This window comes from Otolemur garnettii, unplaced genomic scaffold (genome assembly GCF_000181295.1).
Source record: "Otolemur garnettii isolate 467f Iridium unplaced genomic scaffold, OtoGar3 scaffold00035, whole genome shotgun sequence".
Taxonomy (NCBI): Eukaryota; Metazoa; Chordata; class Mammalia; order Primates; family Galagidae; genus Otolemur; species Otolemur garnettii.
The window spans coordinates 4317541-4344270 of record NW_003852430.1 but is presented as its reverse complement, the minus strand read 5'-3'; the positions used below and the strand labels follow the sequence as shown (position 1 = coordinate 4344270).

Here is a 26730-nt window from a genome sequence, read left to right as displayed (position 1 = left end):
TATTTTCACGTATGCCAAAAAACTATAATGGAGGGGGAAAAATTTGACAAAGGAGCATTAAATTTTTTTTGCATAGGATGTTTTGATCTAAATTAGCAGCTGAAAAATGAGACAGTTTCAAAATCAGCATATGAGTATTTCTGCTGTAAAATGTTTTATTTATTAGATTATCTCTTTGGTATTCTTTTCTGCCTTGAGTATTGATTATTCATTTTACAATACTATTTAAGTGGTGATTTATTTTCAGGTTAATGAGGGAAATAATTTGGAGTTTGTATTCATAGCTGACAACATGTTTTTATATCATTATTATTCAAAGTGCTCTTCAAGAAGCAAATAATAAACACTTACGGACATTGAGGAGTAGACTAAAAGTATACACACATATGTTCTTAAGATACCAGTTAGTATTAATATCGCTGTGAAATCAACTAAAGTAAATAATTGAAACAGATTTCAATCTCAAATTCTAAGCCTGTTCCAAAATCTCAAATGAAAGCTTTCTTGAGGCAAAAATTCTCTTTTACAAGTATATCCTGGCAAGAATTTGCTTAACAGTCAATTATTATAAACAAAGTCCAGGTTTCTTAATTAAAATACAAAATATTGGCTCTCCTACTCAGGCTGAAATAAGTTATGTCTTAAGGAGACTGCAATTATGGTGGCGCCTTGTAATGCCACTGATGGTCAGAGCCTGTCAGTGTTTGTATAAAAACTCATTTCTTTAGAGCTTTGCAACAGTGCTGTGGATTGTTCCTGCCTTAGCAAAAGCTTGGCATCCAAATTCTGAAACAGAAGTTTAGGGATTTTTTTTTTTTGGCCAGAACACCAAAAGACTTTCATTTTTACTTTCATAAATGTGGAAAGAATCAAATCCTGCCATTTATAATGATTACATTTTTGAAGTTGCGGATTTTATCTGTGTCCATCTCCTCTGTATAAAAGTTATGAATTGGCTATATTTGGCAAATGATACTAAATATAATTAAACGAACCATTCATAGCAATTTTCAAACTTCTTTTTAAACAAAGCCTTTATGTATTTGAATGAAAGCTATGTTTAATGCTGAACCAAAATAAGTAGTTTGTAATTGATTTTATCTAAATGAATAAAAATGCATTTATTTATTTTTCGGTTATCAGTGACAGTGGTAAAGTCTTTTTACATGATTTATTCACTTATTTGAAACTCCTTCACCACCTAACCTAAGAAAAATTTATTTCTAGAACTGAGCAGGTTAGACTAGTTTTAATTTCGACTTTCTTTTACTCTCTAACCTCCCTATCAAAAGAATGCAAATAACAGTCAAATCATCTCTAACAGGCAGTTCTAGGAGACTTGGGAAGAGAAAGATCAAAAGTCATGGACTGATTTTTATGCTTGGATTCTTATTATGATTGCTTAGTTCTATGGAGTATTTCTCAAGGAATTGATATAATTTGAAAAAGTGAAAGTAGCTTCTCAGTTCAACAGAACTAATACTAAAAACATGTTTCTAGAATGCTATTGGTTAGCCCATTGGTGCACTTGGCTAGTGTTACAGGACCAATTGACATAAGAGGATGTCTTTTAGGAGATGGGCATTTTGGTCATTGTATATCAGACTGCAGGATACATTTTTTGAGCTCAGTTACATAAACTGATTGAAGTTTATGTGGCATGGTCACCATCTGGATATACAACTTTGATACTAAGTTAGTATAATGAACAAAAGGAATTATTAATGTTAGTTGTTGCTGTTACTTAACTCCAGGTACTTAAAAGATGCTTAGCAAATTTCTATTAAACAAATGAATACACATTCATTCCATCAGGCATCTGTATACCAACGTAGAGCCTGTGATGATACTGAGGCTGTACTGAAGTGGAGAAGGTTCTGTCCACCAGGAAATAGTAAAATCCGATGGCACCTGACATTTATCATGTGTTATGTGCCTGGCCCCATGCCAAGTCTTAATCCATTTATTAACTCATTCAATTTTCATAAAACCTTGAGTGATAGTAAACTATCATTTCAATTTTATAGATGAGGAAACCGAGGCAGAATGGGATTGCACGGTTAGAAAATAGGAGAGCCAGGATTCAAAATCAGTCTGGTTCCTGGATACAGGCTCCTAATCATTGTGTTATCTTGCCTCTCCATTTATGATAAGATTCTTTCCTGAAATGTTCAGGTTGAAGATCCGTCTTAGGATATGTTTTGAATAATGGCAATCAGCTCCTTGGGCGAATGACTCCATGGTAAAATTTGTTTGAAAAATGCGGTATACTGTAACTCCTCTTTACCACAATCTTCGTTTCATCTAAATGTGCAATAGCCTGCCAAATGTTTTGGGCAAACTTTCTGTAAAGGCATGAAAATTGTACATTTGTCAATGACAGTGTTATGAATACTACATGTGGCAAATGCTGTCACAAAGATTGCTTTACAGTTATGAAAAAATAGGTACATGGTATGTCATTTAAGAATCGTAGTGGTCTTCTACAAGGTATCTTGTTAATATCCCATCTTGTAAGGTGAGGAAACTGAGGCATGGTGTTAAGTGATCCTTCTCACATGTAACAAATTAGACAGCAGCCACACCAGTGCTGGAAATCAAGTCCCAAACCCAATACTCTCAGTTGTATAGAGAAAATGTGTTACCACATCCTTGCAGACGGGACCTGTGTGCATTTCCAGCCCAGTCAGTTGTGTATTATTTAACTTTCAAAGCTGAACAAATTAACTCTCCTTTTCACTCACCCTGTTCAGAAGTTAGCTACTTCCCTGAACACCAGTGGAAACCCCGAGAGTAGACGGCCATTTAAAATAATTTTCCTTGCGCCGTGGAGGAATGATTAACTAATCAAGCCAATTTTTTTTCTGTTGCTGCTGCCCTGGAATGACGTAGGGACAGATTTGAGATGGACTGATAAAACAATGAAGAAATACCACCAAGGAAGGGAACACTTATGTCCTCAAGATGTTAGGAGATTGTGCGTAAAGATAACATCCTGAATTGCCTGGCTCTGTCTAACTTTGTCCGCCTGTAGACATAGCAACTTTATTTTGGGAAGTGAACATTTCAAAGTAATTCTTAAGTTTTTTTCTCTTCAACAAGTGATTAAACAGGAATATACGCACTGAGTCTCAGTTTGTCAGAGTAGGCAAAGCAATGGAAAGGCTTGCAAGAATCCTCATTTTGCCGGGCCATGTGTCCATGATAATAAGTTATAAGACACACTGACGTTTTTTACAAAGCATTTTCTTATACCTCTCTCATGAATTCATCAGTCTCAGTGTTTAGTATTACTTTTTCTCCTAATTTACAGATAAACTTAGATTCAGAAAAGTGACTCATTCCTATCAATATCTAGTTGTATTATTGCGAAGTGGCTTTTTCCAAGGTCCTTCAAACAGAAAGTGGCAAAACCAAAATATAAATCTACTTTCCTGGCGGTAAACCCCATGCACTTTTCTTGCCAAGCACCGTGCTCCTCAAACATCCTTGACATAACTCCTGGAAGTGGAAATTACAAGCAATGAGAACAGAGGAATTTTTATGACATTCTTTGAGCTCATGGTAAGTGATAAGGTAGAGTGAGTGTCTACGAAAAGAGTCAAGAATCCAGATGGCATTTGGATAGTTGCAAAGATACTACTGCAACTATTCCAGAGCAATGAGTTTTAAGCTCATGTGCTGTCATTATTGGGTTTATCTTTCTAAGAATTTCTGATTTAGACTTCCGTTTGGTAGGGGAAGTAGGCTAGCATAGTCTTGAGCTGGTAATTGTAGAGCCAAGCACCCATTGAAATCTGTATAGATAGAACAGAAAATGCTGAGGATGTGAACGCCTTTGTCCAGATTTCCATGAAAATAACCATTGCCACCTAGAGCCCTCTTGACACATTTGACCAGTTGAGTGTTGACTTTTGCCCCACTCTATTTGAGGGATATTATCAGACTGATCTTTATCAGAGTCTTTCTCATTCATTGAAGATGCACGTTTAAAAACACATGTGAACGAGTCGTCTGTCTACATGTGAGGAATTTCTAGATTATAGTAGAAATGTAGACAATTTGGCTTAATTTTATTCCCCTAAGAAATAGCTGGAAGATAACATACAATTGGTAAGCATAATATCTAGAGAATTTTTCTAGAAGAAGTAAAATTCTTATAAGATATTTTAGAAAATGTGGTGTCAAGCACTATTGCATACTGGATTAGACTCACGGGGTGTCCAACCATTTTTACTCTGCTGCTCATTGGAAGAATTAAGAGCTATCTGGCTCAGGGCCTGTGGCTCAAGCGGCTAAGGCGCCAGCCACATACAGCTAAGGTGGTGGGTTCGAATCCAGCCCTGATCTGCCAAACAACAATAATGGCTGCAACCAAAAAATAGCCGAGCATTGTGGTGGGCACCTGTGGTCCCAGCTACTTGGGAGGCGGAGGCAGGAGACTCGCTGGAGCCCAGGAGTTGGAGGTTGCTGTGAGCAGTGAAGCCATAGCACTCTACCCAAGGGGACAGCTTGAGGCTCTGTCTCGAAAAAAAAAAAAAAGAGCTATCTTTGGCCACACATTAAATATACAAATACTGACCAAAGCCTATTAGCAAAAAAAAAAAAAAAAAAAAAAAAGGCCTGTGCTTACTTTTGGTGATATCGAACCCCAGAGATAAGCAAAACAAGTCCCCACAAAATCAGCAGGTAGCTCGAGGGCTGCAGGTTGGACCCTTCTTGTTAGTGTTTACTATGATTTCATGTCAGAATATAAAAATAGTAAGAGTTAATAAGTTAATGCCTTGGACTGAAGGATAATTATCCATTATGCAAAGTGCTGGTTGACATAAGGATACAATTTCAATAGCATTTAGGTTATTTTTGCTATGAGGCTGCATATCTCATTAAAATTCAGAGATATTCCTGGGTGCAGTGACATGAACCTGTGGTACCAGCTGCTTGGGAGGTTGAGACAGGTTTGCTTGAGACCAGGAGTCTGAGGGTATAGTGTAAGCACCGTGATTGTACCTGTCTGTAGCCTCTGTGCTCCAGCCTAGGCGACAGAGCGAGACCTCACCTCTGTTAAAAAAAAGAAAAGAAGAAATTCAGAGTTATTATTATCACTGTTGTTACGGCTTTCATCATTTTGGCCAGAAAGAGTTTAAAAGTTGTGAATGTTTAAAAAAGATTTACAACTGCCTCTGAAAACCCTGATCTAGAGTTGGGTGGAGAGGCTAAAATATTTGCATCTGGCTCCCAAAAAGCAGCTTAAAGGTAAAATGCATTTATCAGATGGGTCGAATATTATTATAGGGTCATAACTGCCTTGCAGGTGAACGTGCACAAATAAAAAATACAACTGTCGTAGAAGTCAGAACTGAAGATTAGGAGGGAGAAGGCAGGATTAAGTCCCCTCTTTAGGAAAAGAGGGGTGGTGAGAGGCAAGAGATAAAGAAAACAGTTACACACTTGAAAGAGAGTTCTAGATAAGAAAACCAGGAGGGATAAGGCTTTTAAAAATGGAGACACAGAGATAAAGAGTTTATTGTGAAATGGAGCAGCAAAAGATATAAACAGAATGCAAGGTTTAAGAAGAGAACAGTGGTGTATTTTAAATATGGAAAGTAGCTGTGAAATGAAGATTGAAAGGCGATCCAGTGTAAGACAGAACTTCAGAAATAAACACTGTGCTTCTCAGGAACACGTGTGTGTGTGTGTGTGTGTGTACACTTTAAAAGGCAGGAAAGTGGAAAAATTTTGGTTCTGAACATACATAGTATAGGCATGAAGCACGCCTATTATGTAAGTTCAGATGATGATGGAATTTTTGAAATTAAATTTAAAGTTTTGTGGTGGAAGGAGCCCTGTGATTCATGGTTCATAATATATTATGATCCAAGAAAGGACTACAAGTATGAGAAAGGAGGACTGTATCCGGAGATGACAATTTGCAGAAATACATTTGTAATCACTCCGGGATACAGTAGCACTTTATGTATTAGAACGGCTCCGTATTTAAATACAAATATCTAAAGAAATTGATCTGACCTCTAAACTCGGGAAGAGGAGGGACCCCTGTTTTATTTACTGCTATGGTAGGTATAGAAGCAGCTAATATTTAGCCTACACATGGTGGCCAAGGTTTTCTTGATGCAAGCATCATGTATTTGTTTAAATAACAGTTTGTTCCATACCATGGAAACTTAGAAGCAATCAGAGAAAAAAAAGTCAACAATCCGTTCTATTTTGGAAACTTTCAGTATGATACTGAAAGTATAGTCTTACTATATATTCAGTGGTCTGTATGTTGCCAAGACAATTTGCTGGAGGTTCTCAACGTTGGCTATGTATTAATGAGTGTTAAAAATACTGACGCTTGGCCTTCTCCCCAGGACTTGGGATTTAATAGGAATTTTGTGTGTGACCCTCCTTCAGTATCCCTTAAAATGTGCTTCTGCCTGAAATTTGTGAGCCTAATGTGCAGCCTGGTTTGAGAACCTTGGTGTCCGAGGGATATCGTATCCTTACAACTTGAGTATTAATAATTATCCATCTTCCCTATTAGTAGTTATATTTTTTTGTAGTATATGACGTCACAGAAAACAGAGAGAGTTCTTGTCTTCTCATGTTGCAGATTATTAACGAATCTTGGATGAAATATACACAAATTCTTTTTACTGCTGGTGGAGAATTTTTGTGTTATATCTGACAAATCTGTTAAGCTCTAAATTTATGTTAAAGGTTTGGAAGATGATCTTATAAGATATCTGTTTCCTGGAAAAATAAGGATACGGTGGCAAAGTAGGGCCAATGAATGAAAACATGACAGATAACAATAAGTATGGTATTGAAATGATTTTATATTAGGTAATTTCTAAATTTCCTTTAAATTGTCTCACTGAGCATGTGACACTAATGACATTTATAGATTTCATTTTCCACTGAAGATTGATATGCCATTGATGGTAATTATGAAGGTTAATTGGCCGTTTACCTTATGTGCCTTTTTCATTGAACTGTTACACTCCTGCAAGTTTTGAACTGATCAATCTGTTGGTAAGATACTTGGAGTGAGAGTCAGCCATCTGCAAAAGTGTGCAGTATAAAAAGGTGGGTTTAAAAGCTTTGACTCTGCTACTCTCAAGCCTGCCTAAAGTGCTTTTTCCCAGGCTCCAGACCTCCTCAGTCCCATCTCATTGCAGTATCCAGTATTGGTAGAAGGTGTGGAGTTCACGGCTGATGTTTGTAAAACAAAAAGTGACCATCTTCTGGGCTCCTTGTGTTGCAATATGGGCCATAAAAACAGCATCAACTAAAGAAAACAAAAACGCATAAAATAAGCCATTACGATTTAAAGGAAGGAGGCATTAGCGGACAGGTTACGGAAGTGCTCATGCAGGTCAAGGACTGCTTTAATTCAAGGGGCTTACCTGGTAATGACAGGCCAATGGATTTTACAAGTGCTAATGTAATCATGTAATTCATTACATAATGCCTTTCATTCTGAGTCATCACAGTTGCATAATATTGTCAGAAATTTGCACTCAGATTCATAACCGTAGGGCAAGAAATGTAATAAGGTCGTTTCTTTATGAAAGGAACTATTTCAGGGTTAGGGGAATCTATCTACTAAGAGATTGAGCAACAAACACATGAACTCAAGGACCCATTATAACTGTGCTTTCAGAGAGAATTACCCTTAAAAAAAAAACCCCTGGAATATTGTTCATCTTTGATAAAAAAAAAATGGACTGTTTGACAAATATAAATTGAGCCGCTAATATAATATAGCAGTTCAATATATATTATTATATAACATATAATAATACTGTTTCTGATCAGCAGTAATGATCAGAATAAACTCAGCACCTATTTTAATGTAGCTTGCTTTCTAGCTAATATTTCAAGAAAAAAGTAGAAATCGCCTCTGATTAGTAACTACATTTAGTAATCATTTTATGTCCCTCTCTTGAAATTCTAATACCATTTGATGGTAAATCCTGTGATTATGAGGTTCTTTTTTTTTGAATTTTTTGGTTATATCTAAAGCAAATAGCACATAACAGTCACACCACATATAGTAAATGTTTGTTTATTAATAAGTGAATAACAATCCCCAATCCTGGGTTATTATAAAAGAGTTTTTAAATTTATAAAGCATTCTACAAATGAAGGTAATTTTTTCATGGTTCACTACTTAACTGCTTCATGGTCAACCTATTTAATTATGTAAAATCGGTCAATTTGAGTGACAGATAAAACATGGGCCTGAAGAATTGAGCAAAATGTTTTGAGATGACTTAATTAGAGTCTGTTTGTCAGTGATGATCCTTAAACTGGCACTTCACTAACAGTGTCTGATTTTTAATTACTCTATCTTAGTTTATTCTTCCAAGAAGTAACTATTAGAATACCTACTCTCGTGCAAGAATATAAAACAATCTTAGAACCATGTAATAATACAAAGCATATTGAAAAATCCACTGTTCATTTAAGGATATTCAATAATGTCACCGTCCATTTAAAATAAGACCAAACATTTTAAAAGCTTTTGGTGACTGTAGTTTATTCTGAATTTCCAAGATTCCTTTACCAATTAGTAACCAGATAGACCAAAAGTATAGGCTTCCCATGATTACAACCCCCTTCAGGTTACAGCAGGCAAATCTAAGTCAGATGGTGGTGTCATAGCACGGGTCTTGCTCTGGACTGCACCATATTCTTTGTTTATATGTATGCTACGGTTTTTGCTTAAAAAGAAGGTAAACTGAAGCAATTTAATATCACAGATGCCGCTCTGTTCTGCACTTGTGAACGTATTCACCAAAACGTTCCCAGAAGGGGCACCCTCCCTGACTTCTCCCACTGCTGCCAGCCTCTTCAGCCTCTCAGTGGCCTTCTTTCACATTTCCCTCTTCCTTTTTCCATCACAATTTTCCTCTGCTTAGGAATTTTTGATCATCATCAAATGATTTTGAATTATTTTTGCAATTTGAGAAATAACTTAGGAACGCAGCTGCCACGTACCTTGAGTACCTACTTACCTTTTTCCTGGCAGTCAATTCTTTCTCTTAAGAGATTTGTTTCAAGGAGAAAGCACCCCCACAACAGAAAACCAAACTGAAATAGAAAGATCCTTCTGGAACAAAACAGACTTATAAATGTTTCCAATTTCTTTGAAGCGAGTATCTTTTGAAAAGCTGGGAAAGAGTGGAATGACTTCCTTGGATATAGTTGGTTTGTCTGTCTACGGATTAAATGTGTCAAATGATAGTGAGGGAAAGAGAGAAATAAAAAGAAAGAATAGCAGCGGGGAAATACTTCTTACGTGGAGTGGATTCCATTGTCTCTGTTCCTTACCAAAGAGTCCCTTATGTTCCAATATACCCAGGCAAATACCACAGGGTGTATTTTTGTGAAGCCTCCTTTTTGTGAAACATACTGATGATCTTTAGGGATAATTCTTGCCATGCCCTGGGCCTTCATCTTCTTTCTCAGTCTCTCCTTATTCACTATGTTCAATGCCTTATCTACTTTAAATACATGCTCGGAAACTTGCCATGTTTGTACCTTGCAAGGTAGAAACCTTTCAAATTCTTCTCACACACATAGATACAAATCTACCTGGAAATTCAAAACTAAAATACATTTCCTTGTCATTGAAAATAAACCTGACATTTCATTTGGTGGTTGCCATTTTCCCTTTATTCCTGGAAAGGTTTATCTTTGTTTTCTTTCTCTCAGTGCACATGTTGATCTTTTAAAAAATAGGAATATTCGCCAACTTGAGTTTGAATTAGAAGGGAAGGCGGGGGTGCTAGATACTAAAAATTCTGACCAAGAACACCAGCAGCTGATCTCCAATACAGAGGGGGGCTATATGGCTGGTTAAGCTATTACATTATGATTACATTCATTGATATGATAAATCATTCTTTCGGTAAATGAGTTTTTGAGACTCATGACACTTATTCTAACTTTTCACCCGTATCTTAGAAAAAAAAAATCGGCACATATAGAAGATAATTAGAGTTGCTTCTTCTCATACCATCACTTTTACTCTGTAACTCTCTGCTGGGCTTTCGAGATGTGAAGCAAATTCATAACCTTGGCAATTTATTTGAAAATGTAGAAGAAAATTATAGCCTACTTTATCTAGAGCATGTTTTATAAATGCAGAACAGAAGCTTTTTTGTCTGAAAGTAATTGATTGGACTCTGTACCCGTGACCACAAATTTTAGTTTGGCTTGGATATTAAATAAGCAATTTTAAGAATTTTAGCAGCTTAAATTATTTCTGATTGAAATGGTATTTCCTCATTCACTTCCCACTTGCACCCCTGCTATACTGTGTGGGAGCTGTTTCATAGAGGTGTGCCACGGATGTCAGAACCAGAATCTGCTACCGTGGCGTCTTCCATGGCTGATCACAAAGAATTTTCCAGAAGGTACACAGTAAACAGCATCATCAAGTTTTTGTGCAGGGAGTTTGTGGGAGAAAACTGAGGCAAACGATAAGATTCCGCCAGCCCTTTCAGGATTTTGAATTCACCACCAAACTGAAGACTTGTGAGAAATATGACTTTTCTTTATATGCTCAGAGGAAACATTTCAAAAGAAATTCCACAAGAAACCAGGCGCCGCGAGGTAAAGGAAAAACATTAAAATTTCATAACAGTTCTAGAATTTGCTTGATAAATTTACATTGGTATCAGAATACTAATCCACACAATGAAAGCACTGTGAGCCCTAAGGTTAAGTGAGAGCTTGTCAGGAAAATTATAGCTACACAAAAACCTTGTAGACTTCCAAATTTTAAAGGCATTAAACATTAAGGATAAACACGTACTTTGCTCATTTCCTTGGATTAAGTGTGGCATTTTAGAAAGGTGTACACCTTCCCCATTTTGCCCATCAAATTTGAGAAACTCCAATTTGAAATCTTCATGGAGTCATGAAGAAAATTTGATTAGTGTTTATTTGCGTGGGTTAAAACAAATCGAAGAACTGAGGCTAATTTGTGGGAAATATCTAATTGGAAAGTCTGTGTGTGCTGCAAAGGAAAAGGCTTACAAGTTAAGCATCAGGCTAGTACTATATCACAGGATACTGGTATTCCACTGTCTTGATTTAATAAGCGATATGAATATACTTTTTGCTTACAATTTTGATTTTTAAAGATACTTAAGGCTGGGTTATCTAATCCCTGTGATGGAATCCTTATAAGTACTACTTAGGGAGCCAGGATGGATTTACTAGTGACCAATTCCCTGTGTTTTTCTTTTAAAAAGATCTGGCTGCCATGAAGCAGCGAATTACCTCCACTTATAATGCATCCTTTTCTTTTTAAAGAAGTACACTTTACTGATTTATAGAAACTAGAGATAACCCCCGGTATAGCACTGAGAGAAATCATTTTAATTTCGTCACAACCTGAGAACTAATATACAAGGATATTAAGGGCCTGCCATTGAAAGAAAAAGTTCTAAAAGAGTGCTCTATAAAATGGGTGGCAAAAACTTCAGTCTGCTACTGGAAAACGGGCTTTCCCCCCACCCAGGACTTGTGTGCTCCAGGCAGCACTGTTTTATGTGAGATGTGTGTTTATAAAATTGTGAAAATGGAGGCTTTTCTGGTAGCAAAAGGGTTAAGTTCTTTTTGCTTTCCCAGTTTCAAATTACAATGAGAAGCCTCTTCTTTCCCAGCTGGGTTGTGCTTACATTACTCTTTAGATCTCTCTTGAAGAGGGCTGGTATATTTGTGCCTGCTGGAGGTGGAATTAACAGAAGAAGAAAGGGATTGAATGGATTTACAGGAAGGATTTCAAGTAAATTCAGGGAAACACATTTACTTGCCTAGTACAACCTTGGGTATTATTTTACACTAAGAGGACACGAAAGATGTTAAAGTTATCACCAAGCTGCCGGACAAATAGATATTCCACCACCAAGGTGCAGATCAGCATAGATCTGTGATTCAGAAATCAAGATTTGTCTTGGAAAAGAGCTCAAGGGTTGAGAAGACCTCAAGAGCCTGTGAAGATAACTTTGGGAACTACAAATTGTCAGAAGATCAACTTTTGTTCATTCAAGTGCCAAAGGCCTGATTATCATAAATTCACATAGGAATGCATAGGTCATCCGATCAAATAAGAGTAGCCGTCTTCTGCTACCTCAATGCAGCAAAAACTCCTAACAACTGTGGATAATTGGAAATCTGAGTTTCAGCTTTCTTAGAAGTAACTACTCTTGACATATTCCAAAATATTTAAAATAGGACAGGGAAATCAGGGAGCAGGTTGTGTTCAGAAAAATGTCACTGACATGAAGAATAGGTAAATTTGTTTTTCAGCTACTGGGAAAGGGCACCTCCTAGGAACTTAGATTTTTTTTTTTTTTTTTTTTTAAGACAACAAGACAAACTAAAAATATCAACTTTTGCTTTTGGACAAAAATGCCTCTGACTGTATTTTTACTTAGGGCTATTGTGGGTTTCCTCTGGAGCTGCTGGATTCTAGTGGGTTATGCAAAAGGAGGCTTGGGAGACAATCATGTTCACTCCAGTTTTATTTATAGAAGACTGCGGAACCATGAGAGACGGGAAATACAGAGGGAAATTCTCTCAATTTTGGGTTTGCCTCATAGACCCAGACCATTTTCACCTGGGAAGCAGGCATCCTCAGCGCCTCTCTTCATGCTGGACCTATACAACGCCATGGCCAATGGAGAGAACCCCGAAGAGTCGGAATACTCAGTGAGGGCATCTTTGGCAGGAGAGCCCAGAGGGGCAAGAAGGGGATACCCAGCCTCTCCCAATGGGTATCCTCGCCGCATACAGCTAGCTCGGACCACTCCTCTGACCACCCAGAGTCCTCCTCTAGCCAGCCTACACGATACCAACTTTCTGAACGATGCTGACATGGTTATGAGCTTTGTCAACTTAGGTATGTTCCTCTTTACTTGTTAATCTATGTTCTTAGAGAGTCGAAGTTTCCCTAATGGTAAAGGAGCTGCTTGGTAGGTGGGCTTATTTCTATTAAGTCATTTTCTTTAGCTCTCCTCTCTCTCTTCTGCTTTCTTTCTTTCAATGATACAGGATTTTGCCTGAGGCAACAAAGTCATGTGTGTATTTAATATGACAAACTAAAGTTAAACACTTCCAGTTTGGGTAACTTTGGCTCTTTTTAGATTTTGTGAAATTCTCAACCTGTCTTAAATATAGGAATGAAAAGGCAGTAGTCTAAAAAAAAAAAAAAGAGAAATTTATGAAGATAGCTATGCTATGGGCAAAAAAGAAAAACAGCAAACACAGATGGAAAAGTGAAGGTGACATATTGCACATTTTTTTTTGTTAGTAATTTAAAACACATCTAAGTATATAGTCACACAACACTTAAAAATTCTTAACTAGGGGCAGCAACTATGATATTAATATTAATGTGAAATTAACTAAGGTCAAATAGTTAATATCAATGTGAATTAACTAAGATCAAATAGACTGTAAAAGGTCACTGTGAAAGAATCCAGGGGAGGATTCTGAAATTCTACATAAACTATTTCAGAAAGAAAGTTTCAGTCTGACATTTCCTACCTGTAATGATTAAAATATGTCATCCCTCGTTGATTTTTTTCACAGACAAGTGAAATGTAAAACACGCTGCCATGGTTTTTACCTACACAAAAGTTTCCTTTCACTTGAGATAAAATATTGAACTAAAAACTTCTGTAAACAACAGCAATACGAGGGAATGATTTTTAAAATTATATTTTACTCAAAGCTGGCACGTCACGATCGTTTATAAATATAGAAAACATCCCATGGTAAAGTCATGTTCCAAATCCTCTCTTGCAGTAGTATTAGTTTCCCAATTTAAAATGATTTTACGAGAGCTGTTTGCTGAAATATTTTAGTAAAAATTGAAGGTGATCCTTACTATCTCCTGACATTCAGAGAAAGATAATAGAGAATATATTTTGTTTTCGAAGATTAAAAATATTAGCAACGAATTTAATCAACTGATAAGCATTGAGAGCTTTGTAATGTAAAAACTTGGCACTTTCTTTTAAAAGTATAACCTGCATTGCCTTAAAATTAATCTGTTTTAGTATATGTTCAGTTAAAAACTTCCTCAGATGATATCTCAAAGGAAGCATCTTTTGAAAAGTCAGATAGCAACAAGTCTTAAAAACACAAGGATGCTTTTCTAACGTGTGTTACTTAACACACTCTGCTATTTGCTCCTTGCAGTCCTCGCATGAAGAATAAGGTACTTCATAAATCATAGGTTTTACGTTAGCAGAGACAAAGCTCTCATTATGAAGTTTTACTAAGTCATCACTTGTTGCGCTAATTAAGTGTCCTGGAGGACTTTTCTCCTACATATAATTAATTGTTTTCACTTGGAACTTTTCTGCCATTAAATGTAGTTCGATTGCATTTTCCTCGTGTGAGAGGCAGGCAAATATGGTCATGACACATTTTACTTTGTAGCATTTTAAAATAGGGTTTAAGAGTTTTAATTAGTTTCGATATTTTACTAGAAAAATTCCCATCTAACATAACTTAGGTATTCAGGAGTTAAATCCCTGAATAAAATCAATTCGGGTCATTTAAAGTCTGACAGAGAAGAATTTGGTATGTTACAGACTTTAGCAACAGTAGCTCTGTCGTGAATTTTTCCTAAAAATACATCATAGTATGATTAAATATTTGGATTATTCACAGAGAAGTATGTTTTTCTTTAAAAAATAATTAAGTTATTTTTTCATTTTTGTGCTATTACTTTCTGATAATCCACATAGAATAAGAAGTCAGAAATAATAGGAAACAGTTTTATTCACTGATTTCAAGAATCGTTTTTATTATTCAGGAATAAGTTTTTAAATCAATTACATTTCGGCTATATTGTTCAATCACAATAATATTGTTATTATTAAAATAACACAGTAGTTTATCAGTTTGTTATACCAAGAAATGCAATTATTCATTTTACTCTAGAGGAACAATGTTGGATATAGGCTTTAGAAAACCTTTATTTATTTTTCTTGAGCTTGAACTGTTGAGCAGTGATTGATCCTCAGTAACAAGCCATATTTTTTTCTTCCTTCTTTAGTAATGGAAAACTAAATGTATGAAATGAAATTATGGACCAACTGATTCCTATAGTAGGTGTTGATTTCTGGTAGTCTCAGGAAAACTGATCTACAATCCTATTATCCTGAGCCCATGCCTTCTAACGCAGCCAGGTTTTACAACCAATCATGGCTTAGCAAAAGACTTTAACTTCTGTATGGCTTTCATAATGAAATAAGCCAAAATATACTCAGAAAGGTAAAATTATAATACCATGATTAACTGCGATAAGAATTTCAACATTTTTTAATGTAACATTCATTAAGAAATGTGCAAGTTGTTTTATGTTCCTTTAAGACTCAAAGAGAATTTATGTTTTAGTATCTTTTAAGAAATATGTATATTAGTTGGGACAAAGTGCAAATGAGTCAAATTAGCAAAAGGCAAGGGATTTTTACTAAGGAAGTCACCTGGATATTCAAACATGTGGAAAGAGTGTGCTGACATTTCCCATAATAAGGTGAATTACATAGAAAGATCTGGTAGCATCCTTTTGCAAAATGTGTGACTGTTGTCATTTTCAAGCCAGACAATGAATTTTCCACAATTGTGTTGTCATTCAGAAAGATATATTTTTTTAAATATAAATTTTGCTCAAGAACAATTAAACTTAACCGTATTTTGCCACATATCTACTTTCTAAATGCCAGGGGAGATAAGTTTTGTATTCATAAGTGAAAAATAGATTAGAATTTACTAAAAGAAAAAATAAAATGATCTATAAATTGCCCTAAGGCAGATAAACATCTGAATATGAAACCAAGCACATCCTTCTGACCTTTAAATTATATGAGTGATTTGTTCACTTTGCAGAAACAGATAGAAACTATCAACTGTGTAAAGAGGAACTGTCCCTCTATTGAATTTATTATTCTCAAACCACCTTATGCCAGGTTCACAGTAGAGAGTTTTTATAGATTCAACTCTGTTTTTTTCCTAAAACTGTTGATTATTAGTGGAGTTTTGCTTAGCTCATGGTGCATTATTTTGTTAGTACCCCCCCCCAAATTCTTTCTATTAAGTTCTTTTTTTTTTTTTTTAACCATCTCTTTTTCAAAAGTGTTCAGTGTTAGTGTATGTCTTAAATATCTATGCAGATTAAGGGAATGATTAGATAATCTGTTTGCAATATGTCAGTATATCTCTATTGACATAAGATAAACATGTGGTGTGTTCCAGGAGCCTTAAGTTAGAAACCAATTTTATTTGATTACTTGGTGATAGTATCACTCAAGTGATCCTACATTGCAGATGTTTTAGAGGGACTTACAAAAAACAGTATAAACAGGAAATTTACTTTACCATTGCTCTTTAGGTAAACTTTTCTGAAAAAGTTGGTTGGACTTTTGGGGTTTGTCAAGGGTTTCTACTTGCTGATCAGTGAAGTCCGTTGCTTCTCAGATATATTCCAGTGATATATATCAATCGCAAAGCATAAAGAAATACAAATCTGAAGTTTAGTGTTTTTATGTTTTGTGACAATGTAGCATGTTAAATGTGAAAGAAAAAAATGCTTCCAAACACTTTGTTTTGGCCCTCCTTCCCTTCCTTCCCCCAATCATTAAACTGTCCTGGTGTTGGAAGGAAGAAACGTTTATGCTCTCGGATGACAGATTTGAAAGCTATCACTGATATTTATTGTTGCTTTTGGCTGACTCGAGTGCCCAGTGGAGAGGAATTTCTATACGGATCTACCTAAAGATGCCTATCTGTGCAGCCTCCCCAGCAGGGTCAGTAACACTTGTGTAACATAAACAGCCCCTTAAACACAAGTGAGATTTTTTTTAAGGGAGGGGGGTGGGGAAGAAAGGGGATGTAAAGCCATTACAACACATTTTCATTCATGATACCTGGACTAGCAGATGCTAATATTGGGCAAGGCAATGGTCATTCTTTAAAACTTTTAGCTTTTCAAGGGAAAAAATTTGCTGGTGGGGGGGAGAATGGGGGGGTGGGGTTGGGAACTTTTTTCTTCTCTTCTTCAGGGACCCTTCACACTCATGATCAAAGGGCTTCTTGTTCTCCTTTAAGGCTACTTGGTTGTCCAGTCACTGGTATGGATGGCTACCAGAGATAGTTATAATCAGAGTGTAATTTAAAGTCTTTCCAGATTTTCAGGGTCACTCACAAATAGCCCGTTTGAGAAGTTCAGGCTATAGGAGGAGCTGGAAAGCTAGGAGGACTTGGGACTGCTTCGGTCACCAGCACCCCTGCTCCTGCCTTCTCATTCTTCTACTTTCTGAGATATCCTTGCCCTCTCCCGCAGCTCCCACAGTTTTTGGCTCCTCCTCTTTCATTCTGCGGTCTCTCTGGCCTCGGGCTTTCTTGGCACCCCTGCCTTACCACCCCCCTCCCCTTGCTGGGATCTGCCTTTGGTCTTAGTTTTTTCATAGCTAGAGGCCTAGGTTAGTTGAAAATCAATTAGTTACAGTTTGAGAAGCTAGGTACAATCTCCTGTTTTCTCTCTAGTTGAGTAGGAAAAGGTTATGACTTGCCAATTGCAGCCTCCACCCACTGGGAGAAAAGCTCCCCAGGGCCTCGGAGCTGCCCTGGCTCTCCCATCCCTGTAATCGTTTCTCCATCGTCCCATTCTTCTTTGCCTCATCACCTCTCCCTAAGATTCCCCTGAACAGACTTTAATTGTGTTTCGCCTTTACTATTGTATAAAATAATTCAAATGTAAAAGAAAAGAAAGGAAAGGAAAGTTAAAAAAAGAAGCAGATTACAACGCTGGACAAGAGTAACTCTATTAGAACTTGCGATTCTCACTTTGCTTATGTCGTCTTTGTTCAATACCCATGTCACTCCAGAGAAGAAATTATATTCTTTTTTTTTTTTTTTAAGTTGGGTAGAGATGATGAGAAGGAATAAAGGGATCAAGTGTAAGAGGTGGAGGCATAAAACAAAGAGGATGAGATGAGAAAGTTGTTTTGAAAAAGTACTCGAAAGAAAGACAGCGAATGAAATGAGTCATTGAAGGCTGAGTGGTGCAGGTGGAGAGCGTGCTGGGAAACCTTCAGGCCACCTCACACTGACACAGCAGCTAATTCAACATCCTCTACAACATCAGCTCCAGGGGGAAACCCTTTCATCCTCATACACTAAAATACCGAAGTGGGGAAAAGAGGGGGGTTGTCTCAGTACGTGTGTACAAGGAGCACACAGACGGGCTACTCACATTCACAGTCATAAATAATGCAGTAGCTCAGATTTAAAAACCACAGGTTAAAGGAAGAGGCTTCCCTGACGCACAGAGAGGGGCTGAGATCAGAGGAGCCACTGCATGGGTCGGAGAGAAACAATGAACCCTTGTTTTAAGTAATATTTATGAGAGCTTCTTTGCACCTTGAGTTCATATTTTATTGGCTGGGCTGTGGGGTTTCCCCATTTGCTCATCTCTTAAAATAATACCCTAGGCTACGATATCCTTTAAAAGGTGCCAGTAAGTCCTGACAACCAGCTCACTGATTTGGAGGAAAGGGGGGTCTGTTTTGATTTTGATGTCAGATTGGGATGTTTAAGAGTCAGCTCGCAAAGCTTGGCAGTAACATAAAAATAATTGTGGGAGCATTCACCTGCTTTTTGCAGAGATATGTAAAAGAATGCATCTGAACAAGGGGTAGTTACCCCGATTTGGATGAGTATTGTCCGAACAATTGTGGATAAATCGTAATTTAAAAAGGTAGAGACAACATCTGTTAAAGTGTACAATGCCCAAACTGAGAAACAAGTAATCATTTGTAGATTAGTAAGGACGATCTTGAGTATTTTAGGGAGAAAAGAAAACAACAGCAAGACTAACAAACCTTCATAACCCAAGAGAGCACATTATCCTCTGTTGGGGAGGCAGTGATTATACCATAAAACTCAGAAACCTAAACCTTGCATAATTCTGAATAGTTAGGTATAGAAATTAAAGTAAGATGTGTGCTCCTTTATAATTTCTAAGACAAAGACAACCCTTGTCTTAGATATTGTGTTTAATTTCTTTCTAGAAGTAAATGCTAACAGCTTTCAGTGTTCTTGTTAAACAGATTTCCTGGAGTTGCGAGAAATAAAGAAAATGGTTTTAAAAGGAAAGGTCAGAATCAACACTTAGATTTTATTCAGGACTAAAAGACATGTCAAAATCAAGGAGAGATTTATTAACATTCACAGAATCTTTCCGTTATTTTTATCCTACAGCGATACGAGTTTGACATTGCTGTGTATAGATCTTCTGTTCCTGTTGTGGCTCCGTGATTAATCTTTCTCCATAGGAGACACAGGCTTGCCAGAATCTTCAATTAATAGGGTATTAGCACTCACATGACTTTAAAAATTAGTTATAAACTAAACCTAATTGTTTTCTCTTTGGTGCTCCCATCGCAGACATAAGGTAGCCTAGAGGCACCGGAATCCCTGGATTGGAATCCCGTGTTTCGTATTTACCAGCAGTGTGGGCTTGAGCAAGTTGCTTCCGTTCTCTGTGCCTCTCTTTCCCTGTCTAAAAAGTGCAGATAATAATAACACCTTCTGCATTGTGTTTTGAGAGAATTAACTGAGTTACTACATATGAACTTTTTAATGTGGTATATGGAACATAATAAGAGCTCAATAAACATCTGTGCGTGTTATGAAGGTGTATTTGTGTCCAATATCTACACCAGTTTGCAGAAGGTCCTCTATAATCTGGGAAGCATGGTGCAAAATGGAAATTTAACCTCATTCTTAAAAAACGATTCGGAATTTCAAGATGGTGATGACAGAGTCTTAGACCACATGTAGGGCCCTTCTGAGCCAGGGTGGCTCCTAAGCAACTGCACAGTCACATGCCGCCAGAGCTGGGCCTCTATGTTTGAAGACACATTGAGACAGCAGGAACCATATCCTGTTATCCCTTTTCACCCTGATTTCTGTATCAGCTTCCCAGAAGAAGGAGGCCGTGAGTGCAAACAACCATTGGCAGGGAGTGTTACTAATATTTTAATGTTTGTAGCATTGTGGGCAATGGTGTTTTGGCAAATCAGGGGATGAGGTGGTACCCTGAGGCTACAGCCTTCACTCCTCCTCTGCAAGGGGCAGAAATAGTTTCCAGAAAATTCAGAGGAGAGATATATGGGAAGGTGCTCTGGCAGACGCTATGGCCTTGGGGAGAAAGATGCCATGAAGTCAGCACCTAGATACTTGTTGAGGGAAGACCAAGGGACAGGTGCCCATAGAGCATTGTGTCGTGTTTCCCATGAATCAATCCTTGCTTCCAGCCAGAGGGCCACGGAGCTCATTGGCACAGCTCCCAAAAGCCAGTCTCTTGGTGCAAAAAGCAGAGTAGAGAAATGTGGAGAGAGGATCTTGAGGCACAAATGGAAGACATCTGGCAGAAATGGGTAAATAAATGTATTGAGTCATTAGTCAATGAGAGTTCTAAAATCACTTTAATTTCAGTGCAAATTACTGGTGCATATGTTAACTTTTGTCTTAGTTAATTTCTAATAGAATTCAAGAAATAATCGTTTAATGTGAGAGAATCATCATTTACTTCAGGAGTTGGCAAAGTGGTAGAAATAAACAAGGCAAGATATATAGATATATATCAATATATCTATATAGAACCATATATAATTGTATATATGGACCATATATATGTGTTTGTATATATATGCACATACATATATGTATATAAAGTTATATACAGTTCAGTATATATCAACTTCAGCTGATATATTAAAACTATTATATAAAACATATATAACTGCCAAAACATATATAACTGTATATATATATAATGAACCATATATACATGCATATATGTATATATATAAACTTATATACAGTTCAGTATATATCAACTTCAGCTGATATATTAAAACTATTTTATGGGAAACTAAAGTTTAAAACAAAAATAAGCCTGAAGAGCAAAATCCCTCCGAATAGGGAGCAGTGGCACTTTCTGAACACAATGTGAGCGTGGGACTGTAGCTGCCAATCCCAAACTTCCGTGGGGGAGGCCCAGAGTCCACCCAAACTCATGGGGCAAAACAAAGAGCGAGTCTGTAGGCCTGTTTACTCTCAGCTGGACACTATACCCTCTGGAACGACCCATCACTGCATGTTAAATAAAGCAGTTTTTAATTCCGGGTGGAATCATCTGATGTTCGTACATGGAGCATTTCCATTCCATAAGTAATGTTGCAGGCTAAACTACTGTTAAAATGAGGTAAATTGGGATTATTATCTTTCTCTTGGCCACCTCTACTCTCCCATGACATAATTGTGTAACTCTGTGACTCAGAGTGGCAGAATCTGGTGGAGGAGCAGGTATGTCAGCTATTTTGTTCTCGTAAATAACCAAGTGCTTAGCCTGGAGGCCAGAGCCCTCTCCCAGCCCTTTAATCACAGAGAAAACACTGACTACAACATCCCTTTCCAGCATAAACTACGTTCCCCTTCAAAGCTGCTAAGGTTGGTAGTTTAACTGCTATAGTTATTTTAGAAGCAGAAAAGGGAGCTCAACTTGGAAATTGTATTGAATCCTCTGCAAATAACCTTGACTGAGTTTTTGTAAATATATTCTTTGCTCTGAGTGACACGGGATCATTTAGTTCTACGCTAACTATCATAGTGGGTTTTTTTTTTTTTAATTTTTAAAAAATATTTATTTATTTGGCCGGGGCTGGGTTTGAACCCGCCACCTCTGGTATAGGGGGTTGGCGCCCTACTCTTTGAGCCACAGGTGCCACCCCTATCATAGTGGGGTTTAAGTGTATGTCAAACTGGTTTGAATACCAGCGTTGAATTTAACAGGTGCATATCCTTAAGCAAACCATTTCACTTTACTGGAACTGTTTCCTCACTTCTTACGTGGAACTCATAATATAGAATTGTACTTAGGATTTAATAAAGTAAGCTTATAGACTTTTAAATGTACAGGAGATAAGTGCTCAATTAACGGTCCTTACTGCTGCTACAACTATTCCTATTAGAATAGACTGTAGAGAGTTCTAACGTTAGAGGGAAGGTACATATTTTGCTGAAATTCTAAAACATTATGCACATAGCTTTTCCCCTATCCAAAAGAAAATGAACACTTGGATTTTATTAATTCTGTCTTCTGGTCGGACTGTAGATGGACTCACATCCTAGAAAAGGTCAGTCTGACAGAGCCTTCCTGCCACTGATCATGGGGCTTCCCTGTGAGCGCCCAAAGGCAACGTTTTCTGTGATGAGTTGCTGAAAGGTGCTTTTTATATTGCTTTTGGTCAGAGTCCTAGAGCTATTCCATGGTTTTACTTTAATTCCAGATATTACCTGTTCCATTTCCTTGCTTGTTAGGGAGAAGGGGAAATGGATTGCAAGCCAAAGTAATAATATACAATTAGAAGATCTTTGGTTGTAAAGACGTACACCCTCCATAAAAGACCCTGTGAGAGAAGGGGAAAACCTGAAGCTCTTTTCATGCTTATTTTTATAAGTCAATTTTCTTTTTGAATTTAAGTTTTTAAGGAGTGGATTCATGATGAAAATCTAAGTGAATAAACTCCTGGACTCTAGAGTGGAACTCATAATATACTGAGTTGAGAAAGTCTTTCTGTTTAAATTACCAGTCAATTTGGGAACTGTTAGTATTATCTGTAACTCAAATCATGTCTGAGTTTATGATTTCTAATGTGCAGCTGTTCTCATTACTGTTTCAATAATTATTATAATTTTCTTTCTATTTCATACCATTCAGCCTTACGTACTATCACTTTCCTACATTATTGGGTTGACTTTTTTTCAGATAGGGCTGTCAGATATTTTTGTGAATTTTCTTGAGCTATTATAATAACTTTTATAATATTTGAAACAGGATGGGAATTTATGGGTTTGATTTCAAAAGCCACACAAAAGACTGTCCGTACACTGTGTGCATCTATTTTCTTTTCTCCACTGAAAAGTCATCACACGGATTTTCAATCTTTTGTAGTTCATTGAATGGAAAACATGGATTTATTGTTTTTTCATTATTTGATAAGATGCTACCACATAAGTCATTATGATGATATCCTAGTCTGTTTTGTGTGGCTATAACAGAATACCTGAGCCTGGCTTGTTTATAAATTAAAGAAATGTAGTTGGCTTATGATCCTGGAGATTTAGACATTCGAGATCAAGCAGCTCATCTGGCAAAGATCTCCTGCTGCCTCAACTTGTGGCAGAAAGTAGAAGGGGAAGTGGACACACACACAGAGATATGAGGCTGAGCTCAGTTATAACAACCTGCTCTCAAGGGAACGAACCTATTCCCATGAGAGTGAGAAGTCCCTCCCATGAGTCAGCACTGATCTGTCTATTCCTGGCAGCAGTGCCCCCGTGATCCCTGCACCTCCCACTAGGTTCCAACTCCTAACACTACCATATTGGAAATCAAATTTCAATATGACTTTCAAAGGGGACACATTCAAACCATAGCAGATGACCCTTTCTGGATTTTTACTGTGGTACGTAAAGTTCTTAAAAGAACTACTTGTATGTGGACATCTGCAAGTTGACACTTAACGTTTCCTCTTCTTCATTCCTATATCAAAAACAATTATCACTTCTCAGTGGTTTACACTGAAGGAGAATGTTACTTATGGGAAGAATTTGACTTATCAAAATTAATTAGAATATTAATATTTTTGTATATATGATGCATTTGAAGTACAGTGATGTATCACTTAATGATGGGAATACATTCTCAGAGATGTGTTTTTAGGTGATTTTGATACTTATGTAGACCCAGATGATATGGTCTACTAGGACATCTAGGCTATTGTTGCTGGGTTGCAAACCTGTATAGTATGTTACTGCACTGAATGCTGTAGGCAACTGTAACACAATGATAAGTATGTGTGTATCTGACTATGTCTATAAAAAGGCAATTTGTTGAGCTACAGTGGCACTGGGGTCACTAGGCAATAGGAACTTTTCAGCTTCATTGTAATTTTATGAGACTGCTATTATATATATGGTCTGTGTTTCCTGAAACATTGTTACATGGGCCCTGATTGTATGTCACTTTGTCAGGTTGTGGTATAGTTGTAGCAGTAATAATTAAAGCAACAATAACTGCAAAAATTTGATTCCCATGCCCCAAACTGGACTGAGTGATTTAAAATAATGGTTTTTCAGTAATTCACATCTCAAATTGCATGGGTAAATATTTTTCTGCCCCTCATTTACTGGTGTAAAAGTTGAGGGTGCTCAAAGGGTAAATAACTAACAAAAGTCACCCAGCTAGTGAATGGCAGAATCATTACTGGAACCGTGATCTGTCTGGCTACAAGTTTTATATTCTTTGCCATTACTCTTTAGCTGGGTAACCCACTTTTGGAAAAGATAAAAATGATGCAACTTGTACTAACCCTAATAATAATGGCTTATACCTTTAAAAGGCATCTTTGTGTCCATTATGTGGTTTTACCTAAATGACTACAGTGTACAGCCCTCAAGGAAGTCGACAGGATTCCACAACCCAAATCTATAGAAACCGGAGTTCTAAAAGGTCATCTCTTCCGTCATTTAACAAATAGAAGCTGACGACCTACTATTGGGCCAGACACTGTGTGAAAGACTGTGCCTATTTTATTGCCAAGATCACAGGGCCAAGGAGCCAGCTCTAGGCCCAGAATCCTCGGTTCTTGTGCCAGGATACTTTTGCTCACCATCACATATTTTAGGTAAATCACACTAAAAATCGAGCACCAAGTAAAATTTAAAACATCAACAAAAATTATCTAAAAGAATATATTCCTTTGCTGTTTAAATAACCAATTGAATTAATCTCCTGTATATGGAGAAAATATTTTTTAAACCTTACTCCCTTTAAATATGTATATATATTTTAAAGTCTGTTACCAGTAAACAGAATCTAAGGAAGCCTAGTCTCAAAGCATGGAGCGGAGGTAGAATTAAATGGCAGCAAAGCCTACGGGGTCTCTCAGACACCTGCTTTTCTAGCTGAAAGTGTCCCTATTAGGGAGGCTGCTGAGATTTTAAAGGAAATGCCTAAAAAGGAAATTTACATTTTACCTGGGATGCTAATTATACATTCCAGAGCTTTAAGTGTGGCTCAAATAGTCCTTATTTTATGTTGTACTCAGGAAATAAGGAACAAAGTTTTTTTCAAAATTAAGTGGTTTGAACTATCTAAGTCTTGACCCCTGGTCCTACCTTCTTCAATTGTATTTGATAAAGCAACATTCTACCATGAACAAGATAGTGTTCAGTGTTTACCTTGAACATGATGTGGTCAAGGTAAGAGTCAGAGTCAATGAAGATACATTTTAGAAACAGGAAAATAAAAGACAATTCCAAGAATCGGTTCTAAAGACCTCTTTGGTGCCTTTCCTTGAATCTACTCAGGATATTGAGCCTTGAGCCAACAACTGCTTCAAGTTGATTGTTGAGAAAAATTGACCAACATTTGCAAAACATAACAATAGTCCATAAAGTAGAACGGGAGAGGAGAGAGAGGGGAGGGGAGAGGGGATCTGGGAGAAGGGAGAGTATTTGGGGGGACCTCACCTAATGTGCATGATGCATGGTACATTTCAAAACTATTAAGAAATGAGAATAACTGTGATGGATGTGTTACTTGGTTCAATGTAAACATTTCACATTGTATATCGAAGCAGTACCTTGAACCCCATAAATGCATTAATGTACAAAGTTATGGTTTAATAAAACATAATTATTAAATAAATAAATAAAAATTGCAGCAAAATGGGGATCTGTGCCTACTTCTACACCACCGCAGTTGTGGGTATTCACCTGTCAATTCCCCTCAACCAAATGCCAGATCATGAAACTAAAATAATAAATGAAAGTCCGAGAAGAACTGAAACTTGTACTGATTTCTGCTCTGTTGAATATTCGCTGTTTTTCAGAGCTGGCATGTACTCAGTGCTTGTGAAGGGGAAGACAGCAGGAATAGCATTTCACATGTGAACTTTAAAACTGTTACAAAGTGACCCTATTTTATATGAGGAGAGAAGACCCTTTGTCCAAAATACTACATCTTGTAACAGGAGGAACCAGATTCAGAGTTCAGACTATTTGCCGCTAGGCAGTGTAACTTTTCTAAATGCAATTGGAGAGACTATAGCTGGGATATCGCTTGAATTCTTTGTAAAGTTCTGTACATTCTTCTGACATATCTTGTATTGAATTTGGAATATTTGTACTTCATAAGTAGTGGATATAAAAATGTCATAAAATTCTGACAATGATGAATTTACCCAGAGGCTCCCTGGAATTCAGCGCTTACAGATCTTGTGTTGCTGTGGCCTTCTAAGGAGGTGAACATTTAGAGGGAGAGGAACACTTTGCGGATGCCAAGGACACAGACCTTTGGGTCATGCAACCTAACTGGTCAGGAATGGGGGGTACAAAGGTGATCTGTACGTTGACTCTCACTTTTGGTTTGTTTCAGCGACTGTCTCACTCTGTCACCCTACGTAGAGTGCTGTGGTGTCAGCCTAGCTCATTGCACCCTCAGACTCCATGGATTCAAGCGATCCTCCTGCCTTAGCCTTCTGAGTAGTTGGCTTCTGCCACAGTGCCCAGCTAATTTTTCTATTTTTGTTAGAAACAGAGTTTCACTTTGCTCAGATT

The 26730-nt window shown here is 37.2% G+C and overlaps 1 protein-coding gene across 2 annotated transcripts in view; it reads left to right on the top strand.

The window, feature by feature from the left end:
* Nucleotides 1-11705: 11705 nt before the first annotated feature.
* BMP5 (bone morphogenetic protein 5) overlaps nucleotides 11706-26730 on the top strand; it is a 129503-nt gene continuing 114478 nt past the window's right edge. The window contains exon 1 of one of the 2 annotated variants that reach the window (XM_003789659.3): nucleotides 11706-12925. In XM_003789659.3, the coding sequence (XP_003789707.1) occupies nucleotides 12436-12925 (490 nt within the window). In that variant the 5' untranslated portion in view covers nucleotides 11706-12435. The remainder of the gene's footprint in view (nucleotides 12926-26730) is intronic. The other variant, XM_003789658.3, reaches the window with a different exon arrangement.